Below are 10,848 nucleotides of genomic sequence, written 5' to 3' on the forward strand. Positions count from 1 at the left end.
CTCCACTAAACGTACAAATTCCATTATAAAGTGTCCTCTATCAATATCGAGACTTAAAAATCATGTTTGTATATAATATTTGTTTCACACGTGAAATGTATTGATTGATTTTCGAAAATAATCAAGTGTGGTTCCTCGGACCAATTAAGATTTTTCTCATCATCACATTAAATATGGCTCTTGTGACGAATTTCGACTGTCCTCTTAAGCTATAATGTATTTCATAAATCATCTGTGACTAAGTAAATGGGTAAATGTTACATTTTTTCCTATCATATCATAGATATTAGCATACGCAATGAGAATAGACAAATATTGGCACACAAAATGCTTAGATATTTTTTTTATATCTCATTTTATCATTGTCACAAACTATGCTGGCAGATACGTTACCAACAAATAAAATCATGTACACAATTGATATATTATCAAATGTCCACTTTTTTTCGTGATAATGAACTTTAATTTGTATACTTATTTTTACCTTTATGACATGGACACATCCATTCACAATTAAATGGACAGGTGCGATCTAATCTTGAAAATATACATGTTACGCAACGACATCAACAGATACGTTACTACTATGTACTTGATAACATAAGATGCCACTTTCCCACAGAGATAAATTCACATCACAGTTTGAAAAGTATATTATACTAAGTGTTACAATGTTTGTGGTTTGGTCGACAATTCACACAGTGTCATTTAAATGATGAGAGGGGTTAGTGTCGGTCAGTACGTTACCGACAGATACGTTATGGAAAAATACCCATATCGACAGAAATTCTCACGCTTGTCATAAAAACATTCGAAATTAGCTTAACCACGTGGCAAGTGTCCGAGAGTTTGTCAATAGTTTATTAGCGGGAAGATTCGTTGTGTTGCCAGTGTTGGGAAACTCGAAATAAGAAAAACCTTTACTTTCCTTTAGTATATACCTGTACATAGTAACATATATATACATTTCTGACAATAATCACATGATTTCTAACACTAGTTAGCTGTATTGATTAAGCTATTAGGTATATAGTTAATTGTTAAATGTATAAATCACATATCAAAATAGTAACGTATCTGGTATAAAAGATCATGTATCTGTTTGATGAAAGGTGTACCGTTAACTCTAATATTTAGTGTAAAACTAATAATAAAAATAGTGTTACATCGACTAATTCAAATACATTTTATAGCCAGATATTGTTAGAATGTTTGTTAATCTAATGATACGGTAATGTGATATATAAACATGAAATAACATATCTGTTTATTTGGTAACGTACCTGTCATATTTGGTAATATATTTGTTCTTTTGTATGTAAACTCCAATTTGAGTGAACTTGGTTTCATTTGTTGCAATTTGTTTCAGACTAGAAATGGTCAGAAAATTTAAGTTTAGGATTGTTTGTGGCAATCAAATATGATGGAGACTGATACGTTTCTCAGGTGAAGGAAGGCGAGGACAATGAGAATGATTTATTCCTTTCCTTCATGTCAAAAAACATCAACAAAGGACAAGTGAGGTTTCGTTGGCCAATAATATCAGACGAACTGTTTATCCTGAGTTATCACATCAACCTGTCAGCTGTGCGGGTCGTTTTTTCCCCAATTTAATGACAAGAACGCCGAAACCATCCGCAGTCAATGAGAATCGGTGTAGACAGATACGTTACCAATATGGTACAAACATAATCATCCCTTCATCGACGCCACTTTTAATAGTTTTTATCTATCATTTGATAATTTCGATGTTGTAGTTTTGATTACAAGTTTTGAAGCAGATTCGTGTTATTGAATTTGTTTATTTTCTAATACTTCATAAAGACATATATCCCAAGAGAACAGATATGTTACCGCTGCGAATTTAGGCAAAAATCATCTAAAGTACTGCAGAGAAGTGAAACCGCTGAAAAGTACATTTTCTTTGATGCATTTTGACGAATTAATGAAACAGAAAAACATAATAATCCTGTCAGATTTCTACAGTCATATATTAAGTATGTTGTAACATATACGTTACTGTTTAAAGCAGGATTTTAATGTCCTATACAGTAATTTGTGATTTATACAAATAAAAAATTACTGACATGTACTTATGCCGATATAAGTACAGTTTGATAATAAGGAAAAATATAGAAACAAAATACAAAAGTCCAAAACCAAAGCAAAAATTCAGTTAAAGTTTATATTTTGTGGCATTTCTAATGACAAACCTCAATTTAGTTCATTTTAACAAAGTCACGTATCTGTTATTTACCAAAATATGATGGTTGACTGTAACAATTATAACTTTTCTATAAGTAAAGATAGGAGCCAGCCCTTATGGATTTAAAAAGTAGTGATATTTGCCAAACAAATGACAATACATAAGAACTTTGTTTTCAATTTTCATATTTTATGTTTTTATTTCTGAAAACATGCAAATTAGTGGAGAATGAACGTATAGATAATTTCATGCATAGAGTCTGCATTCTACATTACAATTGATATTCAGTATTTGATTATTCATTTTTTTAGAATTTAAACATTGTAAATAATCATCTCTCTGCTAGATATGCTTTATCTTGATTTGAAAGCTTACCCCTGAAGCTGTATGTCCAGACGTTCCTCACTATGACTGCTGGTCAGAATAACAAGCTTAGCAAAGGACTTACTGGTGATCCACTCCTTCAGCCACTGTCTATACAGGCCCCTTTTACCCTGTGTTAGATAGACACACATAACAACATGTAACATAGTCAGAGTTTGTAAGACACAGTAAATGCCTTCACATTCTCAATCATAGGAAATCTCAACGGGACATGCTGCATACGTTTTTAAATGCTAAAGGAGAGACAAAGAAGGGAAGCAAAGGGAGAAAGAGGAATTAAAGGAAGGAAGGAGTTTGTGATTGTTATCTATGAGTGCTATTTATTGTTGCTGTAAAAATAGTAGAGCATAAATGATATTCATCATTTGAACAATAATTAGTGTTTAATTTTGTATATATATGCCTAATTAACACAAAAAAATAACATAAAATAATTTATTTCGCATTTGGTGCATGCGCAATCATTACTTCATTCTATATTGGATATAGTGCCACGGAATTTTTTCAGGATGCAATTAATTATTTTTCATATTTTTAACTTGAAGTAAAATTATAAGCTTAACTTTTCAATGGTGGAGCATCTTTAATATTAGACTTGTAATTCTGCAGCACTATGATGCTTTATGATACGTTCCAATACAAAATATAATAATTCTCCGTTCAGGTAACCTCAACATGACCCCTGGCCTAGAATCTGAAACATCTCGGGATGCACTAGTAGCCATTTATACATCCAAGAGAGCTGCAGTGGCGTAGGAAGATGAAACGTCATGGGGGGGCAAAGGTCCTCAATATTTTGTAACCCCAACCCCAACCCCCCCTTACGAGAGGAGATTAATTCAACTCCCAACCATATAATATATGCTTTATGTACATTTTTCATATATCACTAAATTTAATCCTTGTACACATTTATAGACAGTGGGGTCGCTAAAAGGAAATTAACAAAAACGCAAATTGGCCAAATTAGCGTGTGAGCGTCGAAGGCGCGAGATTTTTGTGTTTTGTTAGGGGTCTGAGGGTGACCCCCAGGATGAGTTTTATGTATTTTGATGATTTTGAGATCGCCCGAAAGTGCGAGATTTTGGTGTTTGGGGGGGTCGGGGGTCTCCCCCGGAAAAAAAATTACAATTTAGAATGGCTTAGATGAGTTTTACGATGCATTTTGATGAATTTGTGAGCGCCCAAAGGCGCGAGAATTTGGTGTTAGGGGGGTCCGGGGGTCTCCCCCGGGAAAAAAAATTACGATTTAGAATGGCTGAGATGAGTTTTACGATGCATTTTGATGAATTTGTGAGCGCCCAAAGGCACGAGAATTTGGTGTTAGGGGGGTCCGGGGGTCTGCCCCGGGAAAAAAAATTACGATTTAGAATGGCTGAGATGAGTTTTACGATAAAGTTTAATGATTATAAAGCGTTCTTAACATGGTAATTTTTCGATTTAAAGCTACCTGCATTTAGAAATGATAATTGTGTCGTCATAACACTACGCAACCCTTCTCGGCACATTGTTGTGTAACATAAAAAATGAATTAATTGTTTCGCTAAGACATATAAACAAATTGATCTTTTAAGAGACATTTTTCTAAATAGTACATAGAATCCCTTGATGGACATTTTTAGTCTAGTTTTTGTGTATTGAATTTTCACTATTTAAGGTTTGACAATATGTGCTTGAACGTTTTAGGAAATGCGCTGCACAGCGGAAAATTTTCTAGAATGAAGTACGAAAAATGTGCAGGAGGACCCTTTTTTCTTTCAAATAAGCATTTTTAGAAAATTTCAGTCGGCGAAAATGGGGGGGCAAAAAGACATGTTTGCCCCCCCGTCCTCGGGAACGGGGGGGGCAGTTGCCCCCCCTGCCCCCCCCCCCGCTTCCTACGCCCCTGAGCTGTCCACACTGAAGATTAAACTAGAAGAATATATATACAACACAACATGCTGATAAGCTAATCATAGGGGTCATGCTGAGATGACCTCATAAGGAGAGTTGCTAGATCTTGAATTGAATCATAGAGCATCGAAGTGGAGCGAAATTACAAGTCTAACTGTAATTAGATTTTAATTGCATCTTACCCGCACAAAGGGAGCCCTTTGTTGAATCACCACCACCTTATGTTCAATACTTTCGTAGACTGAAAAAAAAACATGCATTAGTTTACACACCAGAACACATATTTTTTTATAATTTGTTTATATATTTGAAACAGACCATCAGGTTACTGAAATATAGCATTAAGAAAACTCATTTGCCCTTTGAAATTTGACCTACCATCACAGCTTGTTACAAGTTTACAGTCATTAAAGTCTTCGTGAGCGAATGGATCATTGCCGACCAGAGGAAGGATGCTTTCATGATGAATATGTCCTACCCTTTCCATCCATAGTGTAGATATCAACAGATCTACTGCTAGTTGTCCAACATTACCAACAGACACTGATGGCTGCAACATCAGAACACATTATTGTACAATAACTCAATCTAAAATCAATGAAATAAATGTCATTACATGTGTTTGAGACTAAAACAAAAATTTGGTTAGCCTGTGTTGTGTTATATTAATATTTATAGTTAATATGAAGGTGGCCGAATTTACTGATTCAGACAAGTCTAAAACCCTGACAGCCAATCCCCAAAAAGATAAAACTAGTCCAAGGTAAAAATAAAAAGTCTCAAACAGATGCCTTATAAGTTGACTATTAGTGTTGGATAAATGTCAAAACATTTAACCATGGGGCCAACTTGGCCCTTATCAAGGAAAACCTTAGAATTGTGTCACTTTCATATTTCTGACTATTGCCTAGATAGTTTTAATGCATAATCTTTCCTGAGATATACTAATATGTAACAGGAGTCTAAAGAGAAGAGAAAATGAAGCAACCAGACCAGTGTTTGAACCAGGACCCCTAAAAGTCTTTGCCTCTGAGGATACAACTACACAAAATTGCATGTTCTTATTTCGCCTGCTCCCAGCCAGATATGGGTTCAAACACTCTACATGTAGTTGAATGATCTAATACCGATGATCGACTCATTCCTGTTCTGTTATCAAATGTTTGGCGACTGTCAATTGATAAATATCTCTGAGTCTCATCTTAGGCATGCATTAAATATATAGAGAATACATGGTTAGTATCTTACAATACAAGTTTTATTTCGGTGCGAGACTTAAAGGATTTGTGCAGTCAAAAATGATAATTTCAGTTTATGCTGGAAATGGCTTTATAAGCATGTGTAGAAACCTCTCCGTACCGCGCGCGACCGGAATAACCCATAAGCCGTCGATATCGAGGTCAAATTTTCAGACCACCCGATTATGCATATTTTCTAGCTCTAAAGCGTGTGACGTCATAATAGTCCGTGGCTTATAGCTGTACTATAACTGATGTGCTATCACTTATATCGACGGTCACAGGAAAAGTCGATCAACAATGTTTTATGATTATTTTTGAGTGAAGTTAATCGTACAATAACTTTGGCTCGAATATAAATAACTAAAAGAGTGAAGTTCGATGTTTCAAATACTCTAATTTATGCTCTAGTAGCAGGTATCTTCGTGTGATTATGAAAGAAAATCCGCACAGAAATAAAAGTTTCGGATTTCTTTTGTCGAGGAGTTCAGCAAAGAATAAGCTTTAATTAGATAATATTTTCCTGTAGTCTGTATCTTTGATACATTGTGAATTGCAAAGTTTTTGACTGTAAAATGAAATTTTACGTATAACAAGTAAAGAAATCCTTGATTAAAGCATCATGGATATGATGCTTGACGTACGTACACACCGATGATTGATTATTACAAACATTGTGTTGTGTTTGTAACCGAATAAATTGAGATACATTTATTACAATACCGTAATACGTTTCAACATGTGGTAGAAAGAATTTATTTTTGATAGCATAAAAGATCAAAATATTGAAATATTAAGCAAAGCAAACTATTTTTTAAAGACAGTGCGGTCGCGTTCAATTTTTAATCGATATACGAATAGATACACCGATATAGATGTATAATTAGCCATGCCTTTGATTTGATGGTTATGTAATACCTGGACCAGGATGTTGTTTACCTGTATACAATGCCATTCATCGAACTCACCTGTAATTACCTGGCCGCGGGCAGTTTGCTAATCAGTGGACTATATCGGGTATTTGGTATTGTCTTACTGTCAATCAGATTAGGACATCCGTTAATTGGATCGTGATTTGAATTATGGAAACACCGTACATCTATGATCTAGGTATTTGATTGTCACCTAATTTTTTAAAATGAAGATGTAAAAGCAAATGGAAATAAAATATCCCTGATCATACCTAGGAATATATATTACACACAGACACATATATATATATGTCGTACACAGATAAAATAATAATGGAAGTTGACTTATTTAGAAACAAAAATGGTTCTAAGAACTATTTCAACTAAAGGTTTAACCTTAAAAATTATTCCAGTCAAGTACTGTAATAACGGAATCGTGGCATATATAGCAATCTTCCGTAATTTCTAAGGTATAAGTAAGAATTCTAAGCATGTATATTCACCGTTTCGAATGTACATGTATAGTCATATAAGAAGGGTTACAGCATTACCACACTAAATATACTTATTTATTTTATTTTTTGTTCATATATCACATTATTTAAATCTCGGTATGATATACAAAAGGATCGACAATGAATAAAGGATCGACAATGAATAGGCTATTTTAAGGATTAGTATAATTTTCAAGTAATGTTGGTTTTTTTTTCAAAATCTACACTTATACTGTAATTATAAAACCTATATCAGAAATATCATTGATGTATTTCTGCTTTTTAGTAAACATTATGGATAAAGTTTCAAAGGCAACATTATAGCTATACATGTTATTTTTGGTATAAGATCGGTACTGTTACTCCAATATCACATAACTGACAACCGTCTACATTTTATTTTTACTCAAAAACTGTGCCATTTTTGCATCGTTATGGAAGAAGTTTGAAACAAGGAGCCGCAAAGCTTGGCATTATCCCCCGCGCCCAGTTGTGTATGAAAGCTCAAACATAAAATAAATGAAGCTCATTGTAACTAAGAGTTTAAATCTTGATATTGTCATCCATGTAGGTTTAACTATTTGAACAGAGCTAAGTATTGTCCTTGAATAAATTCATACAACAATATATCCGCTCTCCAGTAACATGACATTTAAAAGAATAATTTAAAAGATCATGTACAGAAAGTTTCGTGTAGCCAAGTTGAACGGTTTTTGAGTTATAGCCTGAAATAGAAAGGAAACTTTAATAATATGGTATTTTTAAATAAGTTTCCATGGTAACAGAAAAAGTATTGAAAATGAAAGATTCCCATTAGCAAAAGGCACAACTAGAGCACTAGCCTAACATGTACAGAAAGTTTCGTGTAGCCAAGTTGAACGGTTTTTGAGTTATAGCCTGAAATAGAAAGGAAACTTTAATAATATGGTATTTTTAAATAAGTTTCCATAGTAACAGAAAAAGTATCGAAAATGAAAGGTTCCCATTAGCAAAAGGCACAACTAGAGCACTAGCCTAACATGTACAGAAAGTTTCGTGTAGCCAAGTTGAATGGTTTTCGATTATAGCCCGGAATAGAAAGGAAACTTTAATAATATGGTATTTTTTAATAAATTTCCATGGTAACAGAAAAAGTATTGAAAATGGAAGGTTCCCATTAGAAAAAGGCACAACTAGAGCACTAGCCTAACATGTACAGAAAGTTTCGTGTAGCCAAATTGAACGGTTTTCGAGTTATAGCCCAGAATAGAAAGGAAACTTTAATAATATGGTATTTTTGAATAAGTTTCCATGGTAACAGAAAAAGTATCGAAAATGAAAGGTTCCCATTAGCAAAAGGCATAACTAGAGCACTAGCCTAACATGTACAGAAAGTTTTGTGTAGCCAAGTTGAACGGTTTTCGAGTTATAGCCCGGAATAGAAAGGAAACTTTAATAATATGGTATTTTTTAATAAGTTTCCATGGTAACAGAAAAAGTATTGAAAATGGAAGGTTCCCATTAGAAAAAGGCACAACTAGAGCACTAGCCTAACATGTACAGAAAGTTTCGTGTAGCCAAGTTGAACGGTTTTCGAGTTATAGCCCGGAATAGAAAGGAAACTTTAATAATATGGTATTTTTGAATAAGTTTCCATGGTAACAGAAAAAGTATCGAAAATGAAAGGTTCCCATTAGCAAAAGGCACAACTAGAGCACTAGCCTAACATGTACAGAAAGTTTCGTGTAGCCAAGTTGAACGGTTTAGGAGTTATAGCCCGGAAACGATACTCGGACGGACGGACGGACGGACGCACGGACGGACAGAGCCCAAATCAATATCCCCCGCAAACGCGTTTCGCGGGGGATAATAAAAACACGCATCATAGATATAATCGTGCTTATTTTTGTGATTTTACTCGTAAAAAGATAGTGTTACATTATACTGTTTTTTTTATTACACAGAAATTTACATAATATTCTATCTAAATCTCAGTCCAGACTGATCCGAACATCATTTTGATATCGCTATCAAATTGGGCTGATTATCTAATCTAAAGTTAGATATATATTTGTTTGAATGTTTGAAATGGTGTAAATGGAATATTTTGAAACTGAAAATATCTACATCATAAAGCTAGAATAACCATTTACTCGAAAAACTCAAATTGTAGATCTAACGTATACGTATACGTACATGTGCTGTATAGATGTATAGTACTAGGCTTACCTTGTGTAGCCGCGGACTACTCTGACATCACAAGACCACGTGACCGCCTAGCTCATTATCTCTGAACCCTTGTCGGCACTACCCGTAAATCACGACCAAAACCAACCGATAGCGCTAAAAGCTAGTCGATTCCTTGGGTGGGACTTGATTTTTCATTCATCCAAAGCAATATCCTGACGTATTATCAAAAAAAAATTTTGGCTGCACAAATCCTTTAAGAAAGGCGAGATGACACAGTATTTATATACCGTGTATTCTGTTTATCCTACAACCATTATGACATTCAAAATGAAAGCAAATTGCCGGATATTTACTTGGTTCGCTCGAAGCGGGATGCTTCTTTGATGCGGAGGAAAAGAATCATTCCTAAAACTGAAGGATGTGGGAAGTATATGCACATTCGCATAAAGTACCAGTAATTCTATTCAGTGTGTAATATCACTGAAACAATATAAAAATACTCCAAAAACATCAAAGAATTACTTTACAATACATGCCTTTCCTATAAGCCAAGAAGAATACAATAACTTACAAGATTTTCGATATCATAAAAATCATGTCATTCCGGTAAATGTAATGTCGCTTTTTGGTGGGATTGAATGACGTTTCATTCAACGAAAGGTTAAAGTTCTGGGTCAAGTTACAAAAAGTTCTGTCATATGACTGTTGGCACAATACTCTCGCCCTGTTACATTTGGTGCCGTAGACCACTCCAAGCGAAAGCTATACGAGATTGAGAGGCTTTGTTGGAAACAGAACCTGAGTTGGTCTTTGTTCGGAGGCGGACACGTTTGAAAGGGGGTAGTGGTGTAGCAGGTTTTAATTGTACATAGTGATACAGTCGCCTTCTAGCTTCATACTAGGGGAATTTCCCTTTGGCTCAGTCGGTAGAGCGGCGGACCAATAAGTTCAGTGTTGCGGGTTCGAGCCCTGCTGCCGGCACACTACTCTCGCCCTGTTACATTTGGTGCCGTAGACCACTCCAAGCGAAAGCTAAACAAGATTGCATGAGAGCTAGGCTTCGTTGGAAACAGAACCTGGGTTGGTCTGTGTTCGGGGGCGAACACGTTAGAAAGGGGGAGTAGTGTATACGTAGATACACGTAGAAATTATGACAAGTTCAAATTGTTTTTTTTATCAGTTTCTTGTTTTAAAACATGAAATAAACATAGGGAGTTATTCTGAATCCTAAACACAATAACTGAACTGGATGATGTTCCCGTTAGTCAGTTAGTCTGTTAGTCCCGAGGAAAACATAGATCACACAAATAGTGCAAATGATCGATCTTACCACAATCAGCGTGTAGTCTTGCCATTCCCGTAGTTTTCTTTTGGGGTCCGATTGTATAAACATTTTTTCTCCGATGTATGTTTATTTCTGAGAAGTGTCTACACAAAGAGGGAAATATCACGTCATGTAAACAAACGCATTGTCATGCACCACAAGGGGGCCGCCATTATGAATCGTACTGCACACGTGAAATTAGTTCTGACGCTTTCACATTTCAGATCGA

At 35.0% G+C, this 10,848-nt stretch overlaps 1 protein-coding gene across 1 annotated transcript in view; it reads right to left on the bottom strand.

Annotated features, from left to right (window-relative positions):
• The window catches only part of LOC138316223 (proteasome assembly chaperone 2-like), a 31,037-nt gene extending 20,225 nt beyond the window's left edge, over window positions 1-10,812 (bottom strand). Inside the window, exons 1-4 of the mRNA XM_069257815.1 lie at window positions 10,626-10,812; window positions 4,862-5,033; window positions 4,666-4,724; window positions 2,582-2,700 (exon numbers count right to left, since the gene is read on the bottom strand). Coding sequence (XP_069113916.1) covers window positions 2,582-2,700; window positions 4,666-4,724; window positions 4,862-5,033; window positions 10,626-10,688 — 413 coding nt within the window. The 5' untranslated portion in view covers window positions 10,689-10,812. The remainder of the gene's footprint in view (window positions 1-2,581; window positions 2,701-4,665; window positions 4,725-4,861; window positions 5,034-10,625) is intronic.
• Window positions 10,813-10,848: the final 36 nt, after the last annotated feature.

This window comes from Argopecten irradians, chromosome 2 (assembly GCF_041381155.1).
Source record: "Argopecten irradians isolate NY chromosome 2, Ai_NY, whole genome shotgun sequence".
In the NCBI taxonomy this organism is placed as follows: Eukaryota; Metazoa; Mollusca; class Bivalvia; order Pectinida; family Pectinidae; genus Argopecten; species Argopecten irradians.